The 27,197-nt window shown below is 41.6% G+C and overlaps 1 protein-coding gene across 1 annotated transcript; it reads right to left on the bottom strand.

The window, feature by feature from the left end:
* Positions 1-436: 436 nt before the first annotated feature.
* LOC124010807 (transient receptor potential cation channel subfamily V member 1-like) lies at positions 437-20,002 on the bottom strand. Its single transcript, XM_046323486.1, has 17 exons — positions 19,848-20,002; positions 16,741-16,986; positions 16,285-16,442; positions 15,568-15,720; positions 15,252-15,389; positions 14,719-15,017; positions 12,817-12,993; positions 10,873-11,028; positions 9,948-10,043; positions 9,587-9,657; positions 9,004-9,169; positions 8,660-8,726; positions 3,245-3,446; positions 2,937-3,081; positions 2,676-2,800; positions 2,130-2,248; positions 437-904 (listed from the first exon to the last, which is right to left on the bottom strand). Exons 2-17 carry the CDS (start codon positions 16,962-16,964, stop codon positions 786-788), a joined length of 2,415 nt encoding a protein of 804 aa, XP_046179442.1. The 5' UTR covers positions 16,965-16,986; positions 19,848-20,002; the 3' UTR covers positions 437-785.
* Between the last annotated feature and the right edge of the window lie 7,195 nt (positions 20,003-27,197).

The raw sequence follows: 27,197 nt of genomic DNA, 5'->3' as shown, positions 1-27,197 counted from the left end.
AGAATATGGTAAAAATAGGCTTGTTTGTAAAAGGGTCATATAAACATTTCTCAATTGTTTTTACAGGCAAAATACCTTAAATCCTATGTCAAAGCAGTATATGATTAATTTTCTCCCATTTGGAAACGACAGGCTGTCTTAGGTTAGTTATCTTTTTGGTTATTACTATACTTATGGCCCAACCCATTGGTTTCTGGGACCAATCAGACGGTCCGAATGTGTTCGCATTCAATAAAGGTCTAAGAGTCAAATCCAGACTCATTGCAGAGAAGAAACAAACCTTTGTGGGTGTGGCTTTCGGTCTGAGGAATTAGTCTGGGTAGCCAGGTAAGTATGTCAATACATTAGTTCATTAAAATAACCATATATTTATACACTTTTCCAGTTATGTTATTGCTAAATTTTAAGTAAACATATGAGGATTAAGGACCACTACTGCAATGATTTCCTTTATTATGATCTCATCTCTACGATTTGCTCAACACAGATTGCAGTCATTTTAGGGCACATAGATTTAACAGAATAACAATCAGCTTGAAGTATAAATAAATCAATGTTGTAAATCACAATAACAGTGGAGTGAATGTGTTTCTTTGGCTGTTTAAACCTGCCCTCTAGAGGCTAGAACCCTCCACTACCCTCCTATTAACCACACGATAGGACTAAACCAGAGTACATATACATTTTAGCAATTTCATGAAATCAGTGCATAGGTAAAACAACCAAACATCACAATCATTGCAAGAAAGAGAACCATCTAGGTCAGGAGGATGCTAGAGCAGACTTCAGACATGGTTGAGAGGAGACAGAGAGGACATCTCTGTGCTCTCTACTTGTGTTTGTTGCTGAGGCTGTGTATGTTGTCTTCGACTGACATTTCCCAGGAACCCCCGCCAGCTCTTCTCTGTAGAGAAAAAGGAGTTTGAAATGTTCATCTGTATGCACTCAAATGACTGATACAGTATATTAATGTCCATATACACTCAGTGGCCAGTTTATTAGGTACCCCGTTCACGAAAATGGTGGCCGTGGCTTGCTATATAAAGCAGGCAGGCGGGCATCGAGGCATCCCATTACTGTTCGATTGAACATTTGAATGAGCAAAAAGAGTGACCTAAGTGACTTTGAGCGTGGTATGATCGTTAGTGCCAGGTGTGCCGGTGTTGTGCCGAAAATCTCCCCCCTGACATAATTCTCCCCACTTTCAACGTTCTTCATTGCTGCCCATGTCGCTGTATTTGACTCTAGTGACAAAATTAAGGAAATTAGAAGGGGGGGATTCTGGCAGGGGCACAACACTGTTCCAGTATCTCAGAAATGGACACCCTCCTGGGCCTTTTACGCACAACAGTGTCTAGGGTTTACTGAGAATGGTGTGACAAACGAAACACATCCAGTCAACGGCAGTCCTGTGGGCAAAAACAGCTCGTTGATGAGAGAGGTCGAAGATGAATGGCAAGAATCGTGCAAGCTAACAGGTGGGCCACAAACAGGCAAATAACGGCGCAGAATGGCATCTCGGAATGAACAACTCGTCTGTTCTTGTCACAGATGGGCTATTGCAGAAGACCACACCAGGTTCCACTTCTATCAGCGAAAAACAAGCTGGGCCACCAACACTGTACAATTGAGGAGTGGAAAAACATTGCCTGTTCCGACGAATCACCGTTCTTGCGTCAATCTGATGGCAGAGTCAAGATTTGGCGTAAGCAGCATGAGTCCATGGCCCGATCCTGCCTGGTGTTAACGGTACAGGCTGATGGCATAGTCAAGATTTGGCGTAAGCAGCATGAGTCCATGGCCCCATCCTGCCTGGTGTCAACGGTACAGGCTGGTGACAGTGGTGTAATGGTGAAGGGAATATTTTCCTGGCACACGTTAGGTCTCTTGATACCAATTGAGCAACGTTTGAATGCCAGACCTTGTAGAATCCATGCCCTGAAGAATTCTGGAGGAAAAGGGTGGTCCTACTCGGTACTAGATTTGTGTACTTACATTTGAATAGTACTGATTAGGACAGAATAATATTATGTGATCCAGAAGGTGTAAAATTGCCTCCAACCAAAAACTCATAGTTTTTCTTTCTCTCCCAACTCACACACAAACGGACACACACACTAGGCCTATACCTCTGCCTAGCGTTCTGCTGCTGTGTGTAGGGGACAGCCTGGCCGTATCTCCGCTCCCTGGATCCTCATTGATTATTCCCAGGTTGGTGTTCCATTTGTTCCAGTTGACTTCCTCCACTCTGAGAGGACAGACAGATAGACAGACACATGCTCCAATTACTGTCCCTGAGTGTATGACACATCCATCAGCTGTCACAGAAAGCAAATCAATGATGCAGCACACCATGTACCAGGCTGTGGTGCTGCTGTGCACAGCGGCTGTGGAGTGCATTCAGTCATTTAATTCTAGACGCACAATTACACAGCTGGGGTTGTATGAGGGGCTTTAAATTATATTTTCCTGATATGATGGGTTCCTGTCGAAATGGGTTAGTGTTGGGAATGATTGTCATGCTATTGATATTGGACGCAATCAAATCTATAGAATGTTATCCAATAGGAATGTACAGGTATGTTCACTTGTACTTTTGTCAGAAACATTTTTTTAATTTGATCTATTCTCTCATCATTGATTCAACATCTACAGTATGTAAATAAATTGACTACCTGAAGCACCATCGGCAGTCTTTCTCTCCAGCCCTGGTCCCCAGGTCCTTGTCCACCCCAGAACGAAGCCTCCTTCTCAAGCAGCGAGGCAGGCTCCTTTCCAGATCCAGGATGGTGAGGGCCCGCTGTAGACACACGTGTTCATTACAATGAATGAGCTAAGATCAAACTATCCACAAAAACAAACACATAAAAAAATTGTGCCATTTTCCTGTCAGTCAGTACATCTGTCTGTCTGCCAGTGAACCCATGGAGGATCACCTGTAGTTTCCAGATGCTGGTGCTCTCCAGGGACATCTTCTCCACAGTGCGGCTCATGAGGGCGATGAGCATGTTGAGCAGCAGGATGTAGGTGAGCACGATGTAGGAGATTAGCAGCATGTAAAACACTTCCTTGTACTGGTACCTAGAAAAAACACATTCCTAATTGCCTAAATAACTGCCCATTTCCCCACCATGATAGCTAGTACAGTATATGGAAGCAAAAATAGCTGTTTTGGCATCACTCAGGTGGGTGCTAGACATGTCTATCTAAATAGCCTTTTAGCATCTGGAAAATCAATTATTACCCCTCTGTGAACTCCAGGTCTCCCATGCCGATGGTGAACTTGAACAGCTCCATGATAGTGTGAGAGATGTTCCTGAAGGTGGGTTTTATACATGAATCCTCAGTGGGAAGGAAAAATGTACGACCTCTTCCATCTGTACTGTCTATTGGCTGTGCTGTATTATTGGCTGGCAAATCAGGTTCCATCAACAAAGTGACCACCGCTGTGGAGGGACAGAGAATGCTTTACTACGGTCCATTCACAGAGTTTTGTTTACATACAGTACCAGTCAAAAGTTTGGACACACCTGCTCATTCAAGGTTTTTTTGTTTTTTCTACTATTTTCTACAGTGAAGACATCAACACATATGGAATCATGCTGTAACCACAAAAGTGTTAAACAAATCAAAATATGTTTTATATTTGAGATTCTTCAAAGCAGCCACCCTTTGGCTTGATGACAGCTTCTAATCACACTTTATTTGTCACTGCCAGTTCTCTGACGTCCTCCATATAGGCTGTCTCATTGTTGTCGGTGATCAAGCCTACCACTATTGTGTCGTCAGCAAACTTAGTGATGGTGTTGGAGTCATGTTTGGCCATGCAGTCGCGGATGAACAGGGAGTACAGGAAGGGACTAAGTACACATCCCTGAGGGGCCCCAGAGTTGAGGATCAGCGTGGCATACGTGTTGTTGCCTAACCTTACCACCTGGGGGAGGCCCGTCAGGAAGTCCAGGATCCAGTTGCAGAGGGAGGTGTTTAGTTCCAGGGTCCTTAGCTTAGTGACGAGCTTTGTGGGCACTATGGTGTTGAACGCTGAGCTGTAGTCAATGAACAGCATTCTCACATAGGTGTTCCTTTTGTCCAGCTGGGAAAGGGCAGTGTGGAGTGCGATTTAGATTGCGTCATCTATGGATCTGTTGGGGCAGTATGCGAATTGGAATGGGTCTACAGTATCTGGGAGGATGCTGTTGATGTGAGCCATGACCAGCCTTTCAAAGCAGTTCATGGCTACCAACGTGAGTGCTATAGGGCGGTAATAATTTAGGCAGGTTACCTTCACTTCCTTGGGCACAGGGACTATGGTGGTCTGCTTGAAACATGTAGGTATTTTCGACTCAGTCAGGGAGAGGTTGAAAATGTCAGTGAAGACACTTGCCAGTTGGTCCGGTCATGCTTTGAGTACACATCCTGGTAATCCATCTGGCCCCATGGCTTTGTGAATGTTGACTTGTCTAAAGGTCTTGCTCACATCGGCTACCGAGAGCGTAATCACACAGTCATCCAGAGCAGCTGGTGCTCTTGTGCATGCTTCAGTGTTGCTTGCCTCGAAGCGAGCATAAAAGGCATTTAGCTCATCTGGTAGGCTCGCGTCACTGGGCAGCCCGCGTCTGGGTTTCCGTTTGTAGTCCGTAATAGTTTTCAAGACCTGCCACATCCAACGAACGTCAGAGCTGGTGTAGTAGGATTCGATCTTAATCCTGTATTGGTGCTTTGCTTGTTTGATGATTCGTCTGAGGGCGTCTGGATTAGTGTCCCTCTCCTTGAAAGCAGCAGCTCTAGCCTTTAGATCAATGCGGATGATGCCTGTAATCCATGGCTTCTGGTTGGGATATGTACGTATGGTCACTGTGAGGACAACGTCGGCGTCAATGCACTTATTGATGAAGCCGGTGACTGAGGTGGTATACTCCTCAATGCCATTGGATAAATCCCGGAACATATTCCAGTCTGTACTAACTAAACAGTCCTGTAGCATAGCATTCGCGTCGTCTGACCACTTCCGTATTGAGTGAGTCACTGGTACTTCCTGCTTTAGTTTTTGCTTGTAAGCAGGAATCAGGAGGAAATAATTATGGTCAGATTTGCCAAATGGAGTGTGGGGGATAGCTTTGTATGCATTCTGTGTGGAATAAAGGTGTTGCACATGTGACATGCTGGTAATAAATTTGGTAAAACTGAATTAAGTTTGCCTGCATTAAAATCTCCGGCCACTAGGAGCGCTGCTTCTGGGTGAGCATTTGCTTGTTTGCTTATGGCCTTATAGAGTTGGTTGAGTGCGGTGTTAGTGCCAGCATCGGTCTGTGGTGGTAAATAGATGGCTACGAATAATATAGATGAGAACTCTCTTGGTAGATAGTGTGGTCTACAGCTTATCTTAAGGTACTTTGCCTAAGGCGAGCAATACCTCGAGACTTCTTTAATATTAGACGTCGCGCACCAGCTGTTATTGACAAAAAGGCGCACACCCCTACCCCTCGTCTAACCAGACATAGCTTCTCTGTGCTGCCGGTGCATTGAAAATCCCTCCAGCTCTATATTATCCTTGTCGTCGTTCAGCCACGACTCGGTGAAACACAGTTCTTAATGTTCCGTTGGTAAGACAATCGTAATCGTAGGTCATCAATTTTATTTTCCAATGATTGCATGTTAGGAAGTAGAATTGATGGATGTGGGAGTTTACTCGCTCGCCTACGGATTCTCAAAAGGCAGCCCAATCTGCGTCCTCTTTTCCTCTGTCTTTTCTCCACAAATGACGTGGATCTGGGCCTGTTGCCGGGAGAGCAGTTTATATTTTTTGGCGGATTCAAAGGAAAAAGCTTCTTCCAGTTCATGGTGGGTATTCCCAGTTCTGATGTCCAGAAGTTATTTTGGGGCATAAGAGACAGTAGCAGCAACATTATGTACAAAATAAGTAAAAAACAAAGTTACAAACAATGCAAAAAAGCAAACTAAATAGCACAATTGGTTACGACATGTAAAATGTCACCCATCCTCTTCGGCACCATCTTAACAAGAGCTTTGCACACTCTTGGTATTCTCTCAACCAGCTTCATTAGGTAGTCACCTAGAATGCATTTCAATTTAGAGGTGTGCCTTGTTAAAAGTTCATTTGTGGAATTTCTTTCCTTCTTAATGCATTTGAACCGATCAGTTGTGCTGTGACAAGGTAGGGGTGGTATACAGAAGATAGCCCTATTTGGTAAAAGACCACGTCCATATTATGGCAAAAAAACAGCTCAAATAATCAAAGAGAAACCATAGTCCATCATTACTTTAAGACATGAAGGTCAGTCAATCCGGAACATTTCAAGAACTAACCATCAAGCGCTATGATCCAATTGGCTCTCACGAGGATCGCCACAGGAAAGGAATACCCAGAGTTACCTCTGCTGCAGAGAGTAAGTTCATTAGAGTTAACTGCACCTCAGAAATTGCAGCCCAAATAAATGCTTCACAGAGTTCAAGTAACAGACACATCTCAACATCAACTGTTCAGAGAAGACTGTGTGAATCCAACCATGCTTGAATCGCTGCAAAGAAACCACTACTAAAGGACACCAATAATAAGAAGAGACTTGCTTGGGCCAAGAAACACGAGCAATGGACTTTAGACCAATGGAAATATCTCCTTTGGTCTGATGACTCCAAATTTGAGATATTTGGATCCAACCGCCGTGTCTTTGTGAGACGCAGAGTAGGTGAAGGGATGATTTCCGCATCTGTGGTTCCCAGCATGGAGGAGGAGGTGTCATGGTGTGGGGGTGCTTTGTTGGTGACATTGTCTGATATATTTAGAATTCAAGGCACACTTATCCAGCATGCCTACCACATCATTCTGCAGCGATACGCCATCCCATCTGGTTTGCGCTTAGTGGGACTATCATTTGTTTTTCAACAGGACAATGACCCAACACACCTCCAGGCTGTGTAAGGGCTATTATACTTAGAAGGAGTGTAATGGAGTGCTATGTCAGATGACCTGGCCTCCACAATCACCCAACCTCAACCCAGATTAGAATGTTTGGGATGAGTTGGACAGCAGAGTGAAAGGAAAAGCAGCCAACAAGTGCTCAGCATATGTGGGAACTCCTTCAAGACTGTTGGAAAAGCATTCCAGGTGAAGCTGGTTGAGAGAATGCCAAGCGTGCGCAAAGGGTGGCTACTTTGAAGAATATTTGTTTAACACTTTTTTTGGTTAGTACATGATTCCATATGTGTTATTTCATAGTTTTGATGTCTTCACTATTATTCTAAAATGTAGGAAATAGTAAAAAATAAAGAAAAACCCTTGAATTAGTAGGTGTGTCCAAACTTTTGACAGCTACTGTAAATATACCCTACCATTCAAAAGTTTGGGGTCACTTAGAAATGTCCTCGTTTTTGAAAGAAAAGCCATTTTTTGTCCATTAAAATAACATCCAATTGATCAGAAATACAGTGTAGACATTGTTAATGTTGTAAATGACTATTGTAGCTGGAAGCGGCTGATTTTTAATGGAATATCTACATAGGCGTACAGAGGCCCGTTATCAGCAACCATCACTCCTGTGATCCAATGGCACGTTGTGTTAGCTAATCTAAGTTGATCATTTTAAAAGGCTAATTAACTTTTGCAATTATGTTAGCACAGCTGAAAACTGTTGTTCTGATTCTGAGAGTACCTCTGTCCACTGTCGGTGTTCTTTTGCCCATCTTAATATTTAATTTTTATTGGCCAGTCAGAGATACCTATTTTCCTTTGCAACTCTGCCTAGAAGGCCAGCATCCATGAGTCGCCTCCTCACTGTTGATGTTAAGACTGGTGTTTTGCAGGTACTATTTAATGAAGCTGCAAGTTTAGGACAAACTAGAAACTCTGATGTACTCGTTTGTGCACCGGGGCCTCCCACTCCTCTTTCTATTCTGGTTAGAGCCAGTTTGCGCTGTTCTGTGAAAAGAGTAGTACACAGCATTGTATGAGATCTTCCGTTTCTTGGCAATTTCTCGCATGGAATGGCCTTTATTTCTCAGAGCAAGTATAGATTGACGAGTTTCAGAAGAAAGTTATTTGTTTCTGGCCATTTTCATCCTGTAATCGAACCCACAAAGGCTGAGTCTCCAGATACTCAACTTGTCTAAAGAAGGCCAGTTTTAATGCTTCTTTAAATAGAACAACAGTTTTCAGTTGTGCTAACATAATTGCAAAAGGCTTTTCTAATGATCAATTAGCCTTTTAAAATGATAAACGTGGATTAGCTAACAATGTGCCATTGGAACACAGGAATGATGTTTGCTGATAATGGGCCTCTTTATGCCTACGTAGATATTTCATAAAAAATCTGCTGTTTCCAGCTAAAATAGTCATTTACAACATTAACAATGTCTACACACTATTTCTGATCAATTTGATGTTATTTCAATGGACAACAAATGTGCTTTTCTTTCAAAAACAAGGACATTTCTAAGTGACCCCAAACGTTTAAACGTTAGTGTATATATATATAATTTTTATATATATATATATAAATAAATCATATTGTTTGCTTATATTCTCTAAATAGGTCTTTTGATGATGTTGGAAGAATAAACAAATACATTTTGAATTCATGAGCCACTGACAGGCTATGTTTGTGTCCCTGCGTGCAAAAGTGACAGAGGAAAGTTGAAATACCTGCTGAAAACCCAAAGAGGAAGGTAACGTAGACAAAGAGAAAGCGCAAGATATCACAAAGGATCATCTACAAAGGGAAAAAAAAAGAGAGTAAGAATGAGAGTATCAAATGAACTGTGGATTATAACTACAGCTCGGTCATAACACCAATGTTGTTCCAATGGTAGATACCCTGTGGCAATGAATCCTGTAGCTTCTCTGTAAGAGTGTCAAAGGGACTGAAGTCTAGAGTCTCAGTGCAGGAGTGCTGATCTAGGATCAGGTCCCCTCTCTACATAGAATTGTATTCCTTGTGTTCTAAAAGGCAAGTGTTCCTATTTCAACAACTCTGGTATCCAGTGTACCTTCTGTATCATGACACTGTAGATGCCCATGTGTCTGTATCCCCTGGAGAAGTAGAGCAGGTTGACCCAGCTGAGAGCCAGACACAGCACAAAAAAACCCAGGTACTCCTCCCTACCACAGCAGTACAGCACTGAGGAGGCCAGGAAGAAGATCGCCTGCAGAAAACTACACACAAAGGCAAGTTAAAGTCAAGCGTTGCATCAACTCACTGCAGAAGAGAGTTGGAATCACAGAGGGATAACCTCTGACACTAGTGAAACACAAACTTCCTACACACACATGCATAGAGCTGCCAAGAAACATTATCAACATGGCTTAGAAAAATGTATCCTAAGATGTCAGGATGAAAGATAGACTAGTACTGCGTTGGACCGCTCTGACTTCAGCATGTTATTATACAGTGTGTACCAGTAGGAGTGTGTGGGTCTAGCCCACAAGCTTGCAAGGCATTCTGAAAGATGTGGCGTTGTCCTTATTAGAAGTTCTTCTCATCCCTTAGTTATTGCTTAAGTATGCAGGGGCAGGTGATAGATAATCTATCAAATAATTAGTGCGTGTGGAGAGAGATTTTGTACAACTCACAAAAGGATTTCACTGTATCCGTCAATCAGCAAAGTGTCCAGGCTTGGACGTTTCCTCTTCAAGTCTAATATCTTGGGATAGAAAAAGAAAAACATTTGATCAACCACACTTTTGAATACAGTTTTGTTAAATTATATTTCAAACATTTAGGCCGGGATTCAATCCAATCGCGCTTGTAGACAACACAGCTTTTAAAGGCAATCTTACCGCGTTAATGGAGATAGCGTTCAAGGTAAACGCTGCAGGTGTCGGCTCAATTAGAAAATGCCTTTAAGTGTCAACAGCGCTATAACATGGATCTAGCGCGAATCGATTGAATCCTGGCCTTAATCCTCATATAATCAAAGCACATCACACATACCCCTCTTATGAAGAAATAGCAGGCTCCCACAGTTATAAAAAGCTGACCGGCGAGTCGCAGGTACTCCTGTCTGGTATGTTCCAGAGTAAAAGGTGGCTGGATATCAGAGGGTGAGAGAAGAAATTAAGCTGAAGTTAAAATAACTGTCTTTGGACAGCAGGTAGCCAGCCTAGTGGTTAGCGTGTTGGCCAAGTAACCAAAAGGTTGCTGGTTTAGATTTTTTTATTTAACCCTTATTTTACTAGGTAAGTTGACTGAGAACACATTCTCATTTACAGCAACGATCTGGGGAACGGTTAGAGGGGAGAGGAGGATGAATGAGCCAATTGTAAGCTGGGGATGATTGGGGATGATTAGGTGGCCAGATTGGGAATTTATAGCCAGGACATTGGGGTTAACACCCCTACTCTTACAATAAGTGCCATGGGATCTTTAGTGACCACAGAGAGTCAGGACACCTGTTTTATGTCCCATCCAAAAGACAGCACCCTACACAGGGCAATGTCCCAAATCACTGCCCTGGGGCATTGGGATATTTTTTTTAACTAGAGGAAAGGCTGCCATATGCAGTATCAGGTCTCCTATCCAGGGACTGACCACAACCAACCCTGCTTAGCTTCAGAAGCAAGCCAGCAGTGGGATGCAGGATGGTATGCTGCTAATACCTGGGCCATCAAGGTGACAAATCTGTCGATGTGTCCTTGAGCAAGGCATTTAACCCTAATTTGCTCCAAGGACACCATAATACTGTGGCTGACCCTGTAAAACACCACATTTCACTGCACCTGTATGTGACAAACAATTCATAAATAATCATTTGATCTCCTCTATATCTGAATGATATTTGCATGGATCCAAACATAATTGCTCTGGGACCAGCCAGGCTAGAATAATGTAGCTTATTGTGATAATGCAAAGACCTCACCGTTCCCTTCTTCCTGTAGTAGGCGACAGCAGTGAAGACGGAGAGGTAAACCAGGTAAACCATGAAGTTTAAGAAAAACATCCGAGCAGCAAACTTGTCCCACTTCTCCTCCAGTAGCCTGTTCAGAGGCTCAATCTGCAGCATCTCATGGCGATTCTGAAATGATATTTTATAATATTGATATAATATAGCCACACTTTTATGCTAGTATATCTATATTTTAGTCTTTCTCTCTTTAGAGACACAGATTCACAGAGAGGTTGGAGAACAGCTGCACAGGGTTAACCACAGTGCAGAACTCATGGAGCAGTTTAGGTGTTAAGTGCCTTGCTCAAGGGCACAACAGCAGGAAATGGAATCTAGAGCCCCATTTATACCTGGTGCTAACATGTGTCCTTCCTAATGTTGTCCACATTCTGATTAGTCAATGCTATCAGATAGCATGGATCCATTCTCAGTGTGCCCATATTCTTTAGACAGGTGTAGACTATTAAGATGCTCATATCCAGAATCATTTTACGTGTCTATTTTCAAAGGATAAAGCTAAGAATATTAATGACTTCAGAGTTGGAAGAAAATTCAATGTATTCTACAAGAACGAATATCACTCTCTAAAAACACAACTTTATGGACCAATCCTTGGATAGCTTATCAGAATTCACCGATAAATTGGTCCACATGTAAAAACTAAAGGCATAGAAACTGTACATGACTTGGTAATTCTGAAAAGCAATATTGTCAAATACATGCAACTTAAATGTTTTCGATCACAAAATTTTGATTCAAAATCTTTTGGATATGAGATCAATCTTGAGGAAATCCTATCTGAGTCAGAAAAGGATATTCATATGATAGGTAAGCTATACAAAACCTTGCAGAGAGTCTATCCAGCTGACAATCTCTTCGAAAAAAAGTATCAACTATTGGAACCCAGACTTAAAAATAAATAACTGATGTTGGCACAAGATGGAGGGAATGTTGGACCATAATTGAACAATATTACAGTTAACAAAAATGTACACTTAATCCAGTATCAATACATTTATAGAATAATATTGAGACAAAATTCACAAATTCTGCAGCACAACGGCAGAGTCATGTCTGAAGTGTAAAACGAATAATGACTCAATAAGTTATGGGCGGAGTTAGAAAGTTGGCTTTCAGAAGTATTACAATGTAAATGTACTTTTAATCTGTAAATCTGCATATTTCAAGACATGGCATAAGAGGGGGTGCAGTGAGATACCCGATGGGTTGGACGATACTTTACTCGTCAATCATCTTTTAAAAAATCACATCATAAAAACTGTAAATCAAGCAATCGTTCATCGTTAACACAGTGGAAAGGTCAAACACTTTACTATCTAAAAATTGAAAGTGAGTGCGCTATGGAGAGAAACAGAGTGATGGGGCGCTGGAGATGGGGGTGTGTGCTAATGGGTCGGGGCAGGTGTGATGTAGTTGATGTTTGTACGATGTTGTCATTTGTATGTGAATGTTTTGTATTGTTTATAAAAGATCAAAGAAAATCTACAAAAATAAATAAAAGATGCATTTTGATGTGATTGTGATCTGATCTTCCTGACCACCAGAGGTAGTCAGGCATGCATTGTGTCTGGAAGTGTAGCTGGATCTGGAAAGTGAAACCATTTAAATTATCATTATCCAGCCCTCTAAAATCATTGACAGGTGGTACCATTAACTCAGGCCATCAAAATGTGTCTTAAAATAAATAAATGTTATTTAAAAATAATACCTCTCAAATAATTTGCATAGAGGGAGGGATCAGCAAATTTGGTCACAACGCAGTGGATAGATGTGTAGACGAATGTCTGAAAATCTAGGCACAATCAGAATGTGGCCAAGATTAGGACAAAGGATGCATGATAGCACCAGGTATAAAGGGGCTTATGATTTGATCCTTTTGATATAAATGTGACTCACAGGAATGTCACTGCTGTAAACGATGATCTCCAGGACAGAGTTCTTCTCGTAGGAGTCCAGTGAGTCCAGGTCATACAGGGAGGAGTGGACAGGTCCGTAAACCCACTCAGTGAATTTACGGGACAGGTTTCTGGTCTCCCTCTCCTGGAACTCACGATGCATCATGTGCTTAAACAGCTAGATGAGGAATAAAACAATTGGTTTGCACATAATGGAAGGATGTAGCACATTATGATAAACACATACAGTGCATTCGGAAAGTATTCAGAATCTTGACTTTTTCCACATTTTGTTACGTTACAGCCTTATTCTAAAATGGATTCAATTGTTTTTTTCCCCTCATCCGTCTACACAAAATACCCGATAATGACAAAGCAAAAACAGGGTTTTAGAAATCTTTGTACATTTATAAAAAATGTAAAACTGAAATAGATATAAGTATTCAAACATTTTACTCAGTACTTTGAAACACCTTTGGCAGCGATTACAGCCTCAAATCTTCTGGGGTATACCGCTACAAGCTTGGCATACCTGTTTTTGGGGAGTTTCTTCCATTCTTCTCTGCAGATCCTCTCAAGCTTTGTCAGGTTGAATGGGGAGCATCGGTACACTGCTATTTTCATGTCTCTCCAGAGATGTTCGATCGGGTTCAAGTTCAGGCTCTGGGCCACCCAAGGACATTCAAAGACTTGTCCCGAAGCCACTCCGGCATTGTCTTGGCTGTGTGCTTAGAGTTGTTGTCCTGTTGGAAGATGAACCTTTGCCCCAGTCTGAGGTTCTGAGCGCTCTGGAGCAGGTTTTCATCAAGGATCTCTGTACTTTGTTCCTTTCATCTTTTCCTTGATTCTGACTAGTCTACCAGTCCCTGATGCTGAAAAACATCCCCACTGCATGATGCTGCCACCACCATGCTTGGTTTCATCAGACCAGAGAATCTTGTTTCTCAGGTTCTGAGTTTCTTTAGGTGCCTTTTGGCAAACTCCAAGTGGGCTGTCATGTGCATTTTACTGAGGAGTGCCTTCCATCTGGCCACTCTACCATAAAGGTGCTGCAGAGATGGTTGTCCTGCTGGAAGGTTCTCCCATCTCCACAGATGAACTCTGGAGCTCTGTCAGAGTGACCATTGGGGTCTTGGTCACCTCCCTGACCAAGGGCCTTCTCCCCCGATTGCTCAGTTTGGCTGGGCGGCCAGCTCTAGGAAACATCTTAGTGGTTCCAAACTTGTTCCATTTAAGAATGAAGGAGTCTACTTCATTCTTGGGGGCCTTCAATGCTGCAGAAATGTTTGGGTACCCTTCCCCAGATCTGTGCCTTGACAGCATCCTGTCTTGGAGCTCTACAGACAATTATTTCGACCTCATGGCTTGGGACCTTATATAGACAGGTATGTGCCTTTCAAAATAATGTCCAATCAATTGAATTTACCACAGGTGGACTCCAATCAAGTTGTAGAAACAGCTCAAGGATGATCAATGGAAACTGGATGCACCTGAGCTTAATTTCGAGACTCATAGCAAAGGGTCTGAATAGTTATGTAAATAAGGTATTTCTTTTTTAAATTTGTAATAAATTTGCAACATTTCTAAAAACCTGTTGCTTTGTCATTATGGGGTATAGTGTGTAGATTGATGAGGAAAAACATTTATTCAATTTTAGGACAAACTAGAAACTCTAATGTACTCGTCCTCTTGCTCAGTTGTGCACCGGGGCCTCCCACTCCTCTTTCTATTCTGGTTAGAGCCAGTTTGCGCTGTTCTGTGAAAAGAGTAGTACACGGAGCCAGAATAGGGCTGTAAACGTAACAAAATGTGTAAAAAGTCAAGGGGTCTGAATATTTTCTGGATGCACTGTATGAAAGAAAAATGCGTACGTCTAACAGGAACAACAGGACTCCTCCCTTACCCCGATCTTGCCAGTCTTGGCAGCCAGTTTTATAGTCGTCAGGCCCTGGTTGTTCTCGATGTCCTCCAGCCTCCATTTGGGGTGGAGGCGGGCAGCTGTTGTGAGGATGTGGTCGTACATAGAGGTGATGAAGTCAGTGTTCTCTGGTGTGTTATCAGCCAACACCACCAGGGCATGCAACACCATGTTACCCAGAGAATCACTCTCCCTCACATCCACTCTCTGGTAGTCATTCTCCAGCAGAAAGTCCACCACCTCAGGCTGGTTGGTACACGCAGCCAGGGACAGAGGTAGCTCACCTAGAAACACATTTTCCCTCAATTCAATGTCCTTTCTATTAACCTATCCACCACAACAGTGACAACCTTGTTGGAAATATTTTCTGGATATGTAAATCAAATTTAAATAAAGCTTCATAAAACACTTATTAAAATTCCCTTAGTCATAAAGACCTCTACTGACAAATAGAAGAGTCTGTTGTCAACTACCAGAGGAGGATACTGTTCAAGGCTCAGTGATACTGACACACTCACCAAAGTAGAAGCTTGGTCCATCATTGAGCTGGAAGAATTTCCCACAGGCTTTGGCATGGACGTTTGCTCCTTTCTTGATCAATAGCTCAACAAAATAGGTGCTCCTTCTCTCAATGGCAATATGAAGGGCTGTTTGACCTATTTGACCCGTAGATAGAAAGGATAGAATATCATAACATGCATGGCCTGACATATACAGTTACATGACTGTTTTGATATGTTGAGGGCTGTGTATATAAAACTGAGTTGTCAGAGACATGTGTGGAATAGATGAACAACAGCACGTAATGATAATTCTGGTTATATGACAGTTCACCTTTGTAATAGCTGTCTGTGTATGCAGCATTTACTAATTCTTTGATGTCCCCCATCTTCTCTGAGATGTCAAGGAGATATTCAATTGTGTTATTTCTGCCATTTCTCAGATTCAGTAGAGCCTTCAGCAGGACGTTTTTACCATACGATTGATCTAGGAGAGCAAGAGGTGAAAGAATGGGGTATAAAATAATACACTTGAGGGTCAGCGTTAGTATTAAAGCTATAGGTACAATGCATTACCACTCTAGGGTTAGGGTTGAGGTTAGGGTTAGAGTTGAGGTTAGGGTTAGAGTTGAGCTGGGATGTGGACATGAAGTTAAAGTTAGGATTTATGCTAGAGTTAGGGTTGAGCTGGGATGTGGACATGAAGTTAAAGTTAGGATGATGCTAGAGTTAGGGTTTAACTGGGGTGTGGACATGAAGCTAGGGTTATTAAGGTTGAACCGGGGTGTGGACATGAATCTATAGTTAGAGTAATGGCTAGAGTTAGGGTTTAGCTGGGGTGTGGACATGAAGGTAGGGTTAGGTTAATGGGTAGGTTTTGGGTTGAGCCAGGGTGTGGACATCAAGCTAGGGTTGGGGTTAGTTTACAATACTCATTACACTGTAATAACACAAGTAGTTACACAGCAATAATAGCACTGTAATTTAAAGTGGTACCCTAAAATGCTACAATTATACAATACTATATACTGTAATGCATAGTCGCCCTCACACTCAGTGTTGGAGAGCTTTTTCATGGACTGATGCAAGTACTGATGCAGCCCCTCCAGCTTCATGACATCACCAGTGGACACGGCCTCAAACAGCCTCTTGATGTCAAACCTCTTGCTGTCCCTGTCCTCTTTGTTCTCCTCCAAACATCGTACTTCTCTACAAAGAAAAATGTTAGACTTTAGTATTGGGAAAGCATTTCTTCTTCAATTGGAAAACAAAAAACGAATGGTCTTTCCCAAAAGGGCTTCAAAACAAAGACCTTACTCTCATGTTATATTGTAAATTAACTTCTGATTTAAAAAAAATGTCCTCCCTGAGGGATGACATCTGTGTTTTCTCAAACAGTATTAAGACTGTTATTAGTGTGACTTAGCCCTACAATCAGGCATTAAACACCATTTGTCGCCATACTGTACAGAATGTGTTATTATATTTTGTGAATGCGTTGTCTCACTTGTCAAAATTGAGATTGAATCTAATCTTGGGAGCGGCCTCCTCCAGCTCATCCTGGTAGTCTGAGTCCATGGGGGCTTTGGGCCCCCCCGAACTGCCTAAGCCTAGGGCAGACACCAGCCGGTCAGGCTTCTTCACCTGTCTGCTCTGTGCCCTCTCATCATCTGTCCTGTCATCCGTCTCCAGAGAGAAGGAAGGGTACTCTGGGCCCTTTGACTTGCTCATAATGACTCCTCAGACTGGTGGTCTAGAGGAGGAGTTACAATGATAACACATCACAGTCATGTAAATACAGTATATTCAGTATATTATAAATCCCATGAGAGGATTGACAAGTTCTAATTTTATTTTATTTTTCTGCAGTGAGGGACTGCATTCATGGTTATCTTTCGGAGTTTTGGCATGATGAAATATTGTTTGGTCATACACATTTTAATAACTAGACATTAACTTGACAATTTCTTCCATTTATCGAGATTCTCAGAAACATAATAAGAGAGCTGACCTCAAAATACACCAGCTTTCAGACATGTGATGTTTCACCCCCAGATGACTAACAAAGCTGGTTATTTATTAGCACTTCCCCATGACAACTGTATCTAATACAAAACTCTATCCAGGCCTGGAACCCTTTCTTTACTTAAATAACTGACAAAACATTCCCAGACAGCCATTACTGAGACACATTGGAAATAATCACATTTCTCTTCAAGCTAAGCTGATCAGAATGAATCATTATTCTGGGGATTTAAATTATTTATCAGAAAAAGGATGGCATGAGAAACAAATTGTTTTGTTATTTCCCTGTAGATGCCCTAGAAAAGAGGAAGGGGGTTGACAATGACTCAGAGTGAAACTCTGAAGACCTCTGCCTACCATGAGGAGAACATGTGTGGAACAGCAGAAAGAGAGAGGTCAGGACCATGATTCAAACGCATCCCCATTTATAACCCAGCACATCTAGATCCATCTCATTCTCATCAAATAATTTGGTTTATGATACCCTTGACAAATTAATGAAATAATACAGAACTGTGTTACTAGGAAATACAGCATTGTGAAAGCAAATCATCTAAGGCTCAACATTAGTCACGTTTGTTTTTTTGAACATGTTGTTATTCTGCTGATCCATTACTGTAAAAGAAAAATGAGTGTAATGTGTACTTCAGGTCCATTTGCAAGGCACAACACACGCTCAGTGTAAAACAGTGAGCACATAAAACAGTGTGCAGCACGTGAACATTGACTCTTATCCACTCTATGAGATAATGTCTGTATGCATAATTGGTGGCCATTTTGCTGTCACTTGATGTACATTATAGATCCTCATCTACTCATCTAAAGCTGCTGGACCTGGGGCTCAAAATGGCTTCTTCCTCTCAGAGAAAGGCTATTTTCTGATGCGGTGTCATATGATTGCTAACCCCTCCCTACTTACAAAAAAACAAAACCACAGTGTCTACCAACTGTAGCACATCAACGATGAGCTCTCTCCCACCACAGCGTATAGTCTGTTCCTCATTTAAACACATTATTGTTTATCTTATGCTAATTGAATCTTTTCACATTAACTACAGTATAGCTGAAACTCAAGCTGAATAATCTAATTGTTGTGCTTGTCTTATTCTGCTCTGATACAGTCTTTATGTAACCGTGTACATTTGAATCGTCCTCTTGTTAGAAAACGACTAGACTGGTAGACAATAACAACATGGATCATCATGAAAACAAAAAATGTTAGAATCACAGTTTCAGACACATCTAACTAATAAATTGCATGCAAAAATGTAAAACCTAACAGTGAGCAATTATGATTTGATTATATTCATGGTTTCTATTAGTAGCCTGCTCTACAGTACAGTTTCTCACAGTGAGCTCATGCACGACATGTTGACTGGACTGAATGTTTACAGTTTGGAGTGAATTCAGTTATGACAATAGAATAACTGAACCTTTCCCACACAAACAAAGCAAATGCAAAGCCATCATCAACACCTGCTTATGATTCTATAATTCAAACATGGACATGAAGCCATCTGGGACCTGAAGGTCTAACATACAGATAACTGTACTTACACAGAGATGAATGAATTCCTTCCATGTATGTATGAAGACAATTTCACAGAGTGGTCTGCTGGATCACATTTTCTCTTATGTCTTTGTCTATCATATCATCCGTGTATTAAATAAACACCTTAAATGCACAACCGCATGACAAATCAACCTCTATACACAGAGCGTGTGTGTGTGTTTGAATCTTACTCTCTACTACTGTGAGTAGTAGAGAGGGATGCTATGGATAAAGCGATGGGGATGATGTTGGAGAGCGGAGAGAGAGCCTGATGCAGAAAGATAGGTAGAGGCCATCCCCTGGGAGTATCAGAGTACATTACCACCAGAGAGAGCTCTGCTCTGAGAGCTTAAAAGGCTACATGGCTGAGCCTTGGTGTTATTGATCCAGCCTCTGTTGCACTGCTGAGACAGCAATGATATAGTGACCAGGAGATGCACAAAGGATCTTAGCTTATTTTTATGAATGTTGACTAATAACTGTTTTAATGTACATGTGTTTTGTTAACATTATATTCAAAAGTAAATGGACATCAGTTTAGCCATGGGCTCTTATTTACTCTCTGCATCCGAACTATATGCATACTATATTCCTATTGATAGAAACATAGAATACCACATAAGTACATTGATAAGGTGTTGAACCAACATTCTTAGCAAATCCTCAAAGTTCACATACACACGTACTCAGTGCACACAATGGCATGGTCAAATTCTGCATTTCACAATCTCTATTCAAAAGTAAATTCCAGTATCCTGATTTGCCCCTTGTTGTACAACATTATGTTGCAAATTCTTAAAGCCAAAATATCATCCCCTTCTCATTACTTCACACTTTGAGTAGCCTACAAAATGTTGCACAGCTGATCAAAGATTTTCTAATATCCTCATAAGACCTAATGGTACTGTGTAGTTAGTTTGATGCAAAGGCATCTATCTTCTTGAATACTGTATATCTCATAACAATGTAATAACACAAACATAGATGATTAATCTAATCATACATAATTACATATTATCAGATAATATATTACTTACTTATTGTTTTGAATGTGTCTCGTCTCACAAGGGATTTCCTTCTCCTTTAACACAACATTCAATTCAGTAAGCGTTTCTTCTTCTTTCTTTCAGAACAACTTCTCAGAGCTTCCGGAGTGTGTGCCTTCTCTTAGGTCTACTGCCTGGTGAGCTGGGTTGTTGGTGAGTCTGTTCCTGTGACTAAGATTGTGGTTGGAAAAAAACTTGTCTTGTGAGATTAGACTTATTATATACTGTAGTTAGAGGGATCAACAAACTTTGACTTCTTTTACATGCGCCATGATAACATAACAATTTTATAATTTAGTAAAAACAGTATTAAATAATTGTAATCATTATAAATGATAGTTGTAATGATCAACGATACTAAAATCTTGTTAATAACACTGATGTGTAAGCCAGCAGTAGCAGAACAATGTTTTAGTTAAAAGTTCAAGTTCACCAATGCAAACATTTCAAATACAGTACATTATTTTACTATAGTTAACCATGTCCTACATTACCACTTACCCCTTACTGTAGGCCTAATTTAACTTTTAGTTTGTACTATAAATGTGAGACATCATTTTGATTGGAGATTGCACAATGGATTTCAAATAGTATTAGTTCATAAACATTTCTGGGGATATCACAGAATAGTAAAATAAGCATGATGTTGATTGTAATAGTCACTGTTAGCCAATGAAAAAAAAAAAATCAAATATTCAAGTAAACTGTCATGTTGGCATGAATGATTCGGGAGACAGGCGCAGGAATGCGTAACAGCGTTTTTTATTTTTTATTTACCCAAATTACGGCGTGCTGTGCTAAGGCACGGGGACGAAGACCAAACAAACACGTAACAAAACAAAGGGTAGAAATCCAAACAAAAGTGCGAGGAGTACCTTGAATAAATAATACAAGCGCACGATGATTAACACACAGGACGAGACACTTGTAACAATAATCGACAGCACCATGGTGAACAAAGGGCACATATATACAAATACAATCAGTGGGAATAGGGGCAATGAATGTTGCAGAGGGATCCGTGACATAAACAAATAGGAATGCCCCTCTGTGTGTGAATTTGTAACTCATAGTCTGCCATGAAAGACCATAACCACGCCCACAGCTGAGTCTACATCCTGCCCATATTCCACAGGTAAAGAAAACACCCTCTGCTTCATGTCTGAGCACCGCGTTATGGGAAAGGCACTCCCACTGCCCATGATCCTTTGCAATCCGGCATCCAGAAGGAAAATAGGGTGCATCATGGAGGTGATATTGTCCAGAACGCCCGGCACACTGCTCTGGTTATGTGGTCCAGGGAGAGTTTGGAGGGGTGTATTCTTTATACCTGGCCCAGGCTGAGCGGGTCGTGTCTTTCCCCCCAGATGGTAAGACTCATCCTCAGGTCACTACTGTCCACTCTAAGGGCACATCTGATCAGCTCCTCATTTTTATTTTATTTTACCTTTATTTTATTTAACCAGGTAGGCCAGTTGAGAACAAGTTCTCAATTACAACTGCGACCTGTCCAAGATAAAGCAAAGCAGTGTGACAAAAACAACAACACAGAGTTACACATAAACAAACGTACAGTCAATAACACTATAGAAAAAGAAATATAAAAATATATGTACAGTGTGTGCAAATGTAGAAGAGTAGGGGTGTAAGGCAATAAATAGGCCATAGAGGAGAAATAATTACAATTTAGCATTAACACTGGAGTGATAGATGTGCAGATGATGATGTGCAATTAGAGATACTGGGGAGCAAAAGAGCAAGAAGGTGAGAAATAATATGGGCATGAGGTAGATGGAGTGCTAATGAGGTAGATGGGGTGCTATTTACAGATTGGCTTTGTACAGGTACAGTGATCGGTAAGCTGCTCAGACAGCTGATGCTTAAAGTTATAGAGGGAGATATAAGACTCCAGCTTCAGTGATTTTTGCAATTCGTTCCAGTCATTGGCAGCAGAGAACTGGAAGGAAATGTGGCCAAAGGAAGTGTTGGCTTTGGGGATGACCAGTGAAATATACCTGCTGGAGCACGTGCTAAGGGTGGGTGTTTCTATGGTGACCACTGAGGTGAGATAAGGCGGGGCTTTACCTAGCAAAGACGTATAGATGACCTGGAGTCAGTGGGTTTGGCGACGAGTATGAAGCGAGGGCCAGCCAACGAGAGCATACAGGTCGTAGTGGTGGGTAGTATATGGGGCTTTGGTGACAAAACGGATGGCACTGTGATAGACTACATCCAGTTTGCTGAGTAGAGTGTTGGGGGCTATTTTGTAAATGACATCACCGAAGTCAAGGATCGGTAGGATAGTCAGTTTTATGAGGGTATGTTTGGCATCATGAGTGAAGGAGGCTTTGTTGCGAAATAGGAAGTCGATTATATATTTATTTTTGGATTGGAGATGCTTAATGTGAGTCTGGAAGGAGAGTTTACAGTCTAACCAGACACCTAGGTATTTGTAGTTGTCCACATATTCTAGGTCAGATCCATCAGTCAGAGTAGTGATGGTAGCCAGGCGGGAGGGTGCGGGCAGCAATCGGTTGAATGCACCTATTTTTACTAGCATTTAAAAGCAGTTGGAGGCCATGGAAGGAGTGTTGTATGGCGTTGAAGCTCGTTTGGAGGATTGTTAGCACAGTGTCCAAAAAGGGCCAGATATATACAGAATGATGTTGTCTGCGTAGAGCAGGGTCAGAGAATCACCAGCAGCAAGAGCGACATCATTGATATATACAGAGAAAAAGTCGGACCGAGAATTTAACCTTGTGGCACCCCCATAGAGACTGCCAGAGGTCCAGACAACAGGCCCTCCGATTTGACACACTGAACTCTATCTGAGAAGTAGTTGGTGAACCAGGCGAGGCAGTCATTTGAGAAGCCAAGGCTGTTGAGTCTGCCGATAAGAATGCGGTGATTAACAGAGTCGAAAGCCTTGGCCAGGTCAATGAAGACGGCTGCACAGTACTGTCTTTTATCGATGGTGGTTATGATATCGTTGTGGAAAGCATGTGGAAAGCATGGTCAGCCGTAGAAAAATGCTTATTGAAATGATCGATTATCGTAGATTTATTGGTGGTGACAGTGTTTCCTATCCTCATTGCAGTGGGCAGCAGGGAGGAGGTGCTCTTATTCTCCATGGACTTTACAGTGTCCCAAAACTTTTTGGAATTAGTGCTACAGGAATAAAATTTATGTTTGATAAAGCTAGCCTTAGCTTTCCTAACTGACTGATTATTTTGTTTCCTGACTTCCCTGAAAAGTTGCATATCGCGGGGGCTATTCGATGCTAATGCAGAATGTCACAATATGTTTTGTGCTGGTTAAGGGCAGTCAGATCTGGGGTGAACCATGGGCTATATCTGTTCTTAGTTCTACATTTTTTGAATGGGGCATGCTTATATAAGATTGTGAGGAAAGCACTTTTGAAGTGCAACCAGGCATCCTCTGATGGGATGAGGTCAATATCTTTCTAGGATACCCGGGCCAGATCGATTAGAAATGCCTGCTTGCTGAAGTGTTTTAGGGAGAGTTTGACAGTGATGAAGGGTGGTAATTTGACCGCCGACCCATCACGCACGCAGGCAATGAGGCAGTGATTGCTGAGATTCTGGTTGAAGACAGCAGAGATGTATTTAAATGGCAAGTTGGTTCTGATGTTATCTAAGAGGGTGCCCATGGTTACGGATTTAGGGTTGTACCTGGTAGGTTCCTTGATAATTTGTGTGAGATTGAAGGCATCTAGTTTAGATTGTAGGACGGTCGGGGTGTTAAGCATGTCCCAGTTTAGGTCACCTAACAGTACAAACTCTGAAGATAGATGGGGGGCGATCAATTCACATATGGTGTCCAGGGCACAGCTGGGGGCTGAAGGGGGTCTATAACAAGTGGCTACAGTGAGAGAATTGTTTCTGGAAAGATGGATTTTTAAAAGTAGAAGCTCGAATTGTTTGGGCAGACCTGGATAGTAAGACAGCACTCTTGCAGGTTATCTCTGCAGTAGATTGCAACTCCGCCCCCTTTGGCTGTTCTATCTTGTCAGAAAATGTTATAGTTAGGGATGGAAATGTCAGGATTTTAGGGTTAGGGTTATAATTTAACCTTTATTTAACTAGGTAGGTCAGTTAAGAACAAATTCTTATTTACAATGACGGCCTACACCAGGAAAACCCGGACGACGCTGGGCCAATTGTGCGCCCCCCTATGGGGCTCCCAATCACGGCCGGTTGTAATACAGCCTGGAATCGAACCATGGTCTGTAGTGATGCTTCTAGCACTGAGATGCAGAGCCTTAGACCGCTGTGCCCTCGAAGCCCCCCTACCATTAGCATTTAGGCACTACTGTAGATCTGAAAGATGGATAGGTGTAAGCACAGAATGGTTAGTTTTCCACCTAGAATATTAGGAAGTGTAAGGTGGAGCTATTACCATATAGCTTAAACCTATCCAATCCTCGTTCAGCAATACTATTGACATTCAAAGGTCAGACCACCCCTCTTCCCCAGGCTTCACCTGCGTTCGTCCTGTTAGTCATGCAGGAGTAGACAGAACACTGGAAGTCCCCTAGGGCTGCCCCTACAGGTGTGTTGGCGTGGACACCATGCCACTCAGAGCACGTCTGCACAGCCATGCAGCCAGATGGCACACACTCAGGTAGCAGGTGCACAGGAAAGCCAGCATCCCAGGGAGGCAGGTGCACAGGAAAGCCAGCATCGTTCAGATTAGAGCATGCACACACACACAGTCTTGCTCATCTAACCTTCTGGGGACATACAATTCACATTCAAAATCCTATTTTCCATTACCCCTAACTCTAAACCTAACTCCAACCCTAACCTGTACCCTTACCCTAACCCTGACCCTAACCTTAACCCTAACCCAAAAACCATAACCCTAACCCTAGCTCCTAACCCTAACCCTAAAACTAACCGTAGCTTCTAACCCTAACACTAATTCTAACCTCAACCCTAAACCTCCTAGAAACAGCATTTGACCTTGTGGGGACCAACATAATGTCCCCAGTTGGTAAATGTTTTGTTGGTTTACTATTCTTGTGCGGACTTCTGGTACCCACAGGTATAGTTAAACACGTCCACAGCTGCATGTTAGCTAACCTACAACATAACACAACACATCCATTCTTATAATGTTCAGTATGTAGTATGTTAGTAATAACATCCTTCTGTACTAAAATATACTTAGTGCTAAAAGAAGAACAAGAAGAAGATCAAGAAGAAGAACAAGAAGAACGAGGCCAGGACATTGTGCTCACATATCTATGTTCCACTGGTTGGTGGCAGTTTTGAAGTAGCCCAGCTGGCTGCATACTGGCCAGTCATCATGGCACAGCTCTCCGAACCACAAAGCATGGACACCATATATTCATTGATTGTTCCTGTCACAGTGAAGTCAGACAGGAACCCCAGCCTGCATTCAAATGCAAAGTGAAAAGCAGAATGCTGTTGCACCTTCTTCATCACATTGTCTGTGTGGGTGGACCATTTCAGCTTGTCAGTGATATGTACGCTGGTATATGTCTCATGTACCAGAAGATAGTGTCACAATCAAAGCCCGTGGCTATGATGCCATGTGAGTCTGGGTTTGGAAGAGTACACAGGAAATGACAGTTGCAGCACCCATCCTGCCGGGTGATCAGCTGACTGGTGTCTCTAGGTCTGAGGAGCCTGAGGGTATACAGTGATCATAAAGGACTTGTTTGGATAAAGAGATCTGGTATTTTCTAAATCAAAAATCTATATCACATAGGCCTAATAGTTGGTGACACACTATTTATGACCCCAAAAATGTTTTACCTTTTTGGGCTTTCCAGAATATAACCGCATGCATTTGTCCAGACACCCCAATTCTACAGACATTCTGTAGCTTGTCTCTAAGCAGAGATGTGATACACTCATTCAGAGTTGTTATGATTTATCAAGTGTCCTGCTTTTTGGCCTGCAAAAGAAAACCCAATCATATATTTTTTAACTAAATCTATAAATCAACAGGATTATATACAATTTGAGAACAAACGCACAGCAGCTTAAACTGCTAAAAAGGCTGCACAATTAAAGCTGGAATCGTTTGTTTTGTAGAATCCTTTAAGTGACAGGTAGCCTAGCGGTTAAGAGTGTTGGGCCAGTAACTGAAAGGTTGCAGTTTGGACACACCTACTTATTAAAGGGTTTATCTTTATTTTTTACTATTTTCTACATTGTAGAATAGTAGTGAAGACGCCATAACTATGAAATAACACATATGGAATAATGTAGTAACCAAAAAAGTGTTAAACAAATCAAAATATATTTTATATTTGAGATTCTTCATAGTAGCTAAATCAAATCAAATGTTATTTGTCACATACACATGGTTAGCAGATGTTAATGCGAGTGTAGCGAAATGCTTGTGCTTCTAGTTCCGACAATGCAGTAATAACCAACAAGTAATCTAGCTAACAATTCCAAAACTACTTCCTTATAGACACAAGTGTAAGGGGATAGAGAATATGTACATAAAGATATATGAATGAGTGATGGTACAGAGCGGCCTAGGCAAGATACAGTAAATGGTATTGAGTTCAGTATATACATATGAGATGAGTATGTAAACAAAGTGGCATAGTTAAAGTGGCTAGTGATACATGTATTACATAAAGATGCAGTAGATGATATAGAGTACAGTAGATACGTATACATATGAGATTAATAGAGTAGGGTATGTAAACAATATATTAGGTAGCATTGTTTAAAGTGGCTAGTGATATATTTTACATAATTTCCCATCAATTCCCATTATTAAAGTGGCTAGAGTTGAGTCAGTGTGTTGGCAGCAGCCACTCAATGTTAGTGGTGGCTGTTTAACAGTCTGATGGCCTTGAGATAGAAGCTGTTTGGCCTTGATGACAGCTTTGCACACTCTTGGCATTCTTTCAATCAGCTTCATGAGGTAGTCACCTGGAATGCATTTCAATTGAGAGGCGTGCCTTGTTAAAAGTTCAGTTATGGAATTTCTTTCCTTCTTAATGCGTTGTGACAAGGTAGGGGTGGTACACAGAAGATAGCCCTATTTGGTAAAAGACCGAGTCCAAATTATGGCAAGAACAGCTCAAATAAGCGAAGAGAAATTACAGTCTATCATTACTTTAAGACATGAAGGTCAGTAAATCCAGAAAACGTCAGGAACTTTGAAAGTTTCTTCAAATGCAGCCGCAAAAACCATCAAGCGCTATGATGAAACTGGCTCTCATGTGGATCCCCACAGAAAAGGAAGACCCAGAGTTACCTATACTGCAGAGGATAAATCCATTAGAGTTACCAGCCTAAGAAATTCCAGCCCAAATAAATGCTTCAC

Source organism: Oncorhynchus gorbuscha, linkage group LG02 (genome assembly GCF_021184085.1).
Source record: "Oncorhynchus gorbuscha isolate QuinsamMale2020 ecotype Even-year linkage group LG02, OgorEven_v1.0, whole genome shotgun sequence".
Lineage (NCBI taxonomy): Eukaryota > Metazoa > Chordata > Actinopteri > Salmoniformes > Salmonidae > Oncorhynchus > Oncorhynchus gorbuscha.
The sequence above is the reverse complement of the archived record's forward strand: the minus strand, read 5'-3'. Positions and strand labels throughout refer to the sequence as shown.

Bases quoted from the DNA above. Each gene is read 5' to 3' on its own strand.
- LOC124010807 (XM_046323486.1), bottom strand. From the start codon at position 16,964: ATGAGCAAGTCAAAGGGCCCAGAGTACCCTTCCTTCTCTCTGGAGACG. The intron at 9,170-9,586 runs GTGAGTTGTACA...CTTTGTGTGTAG, and splicing joins GGATACAGTGAAATCCTTTT to TTTTCTGCAGGCGATCTTCT. The intron at 3,082-3,244 runs GTAATAATTGAT...TGTTTTTTCTAG, and splicing joins GACCTGGAGTTCACAGAGGG to GTACCAGTACAAGGAAGTGT.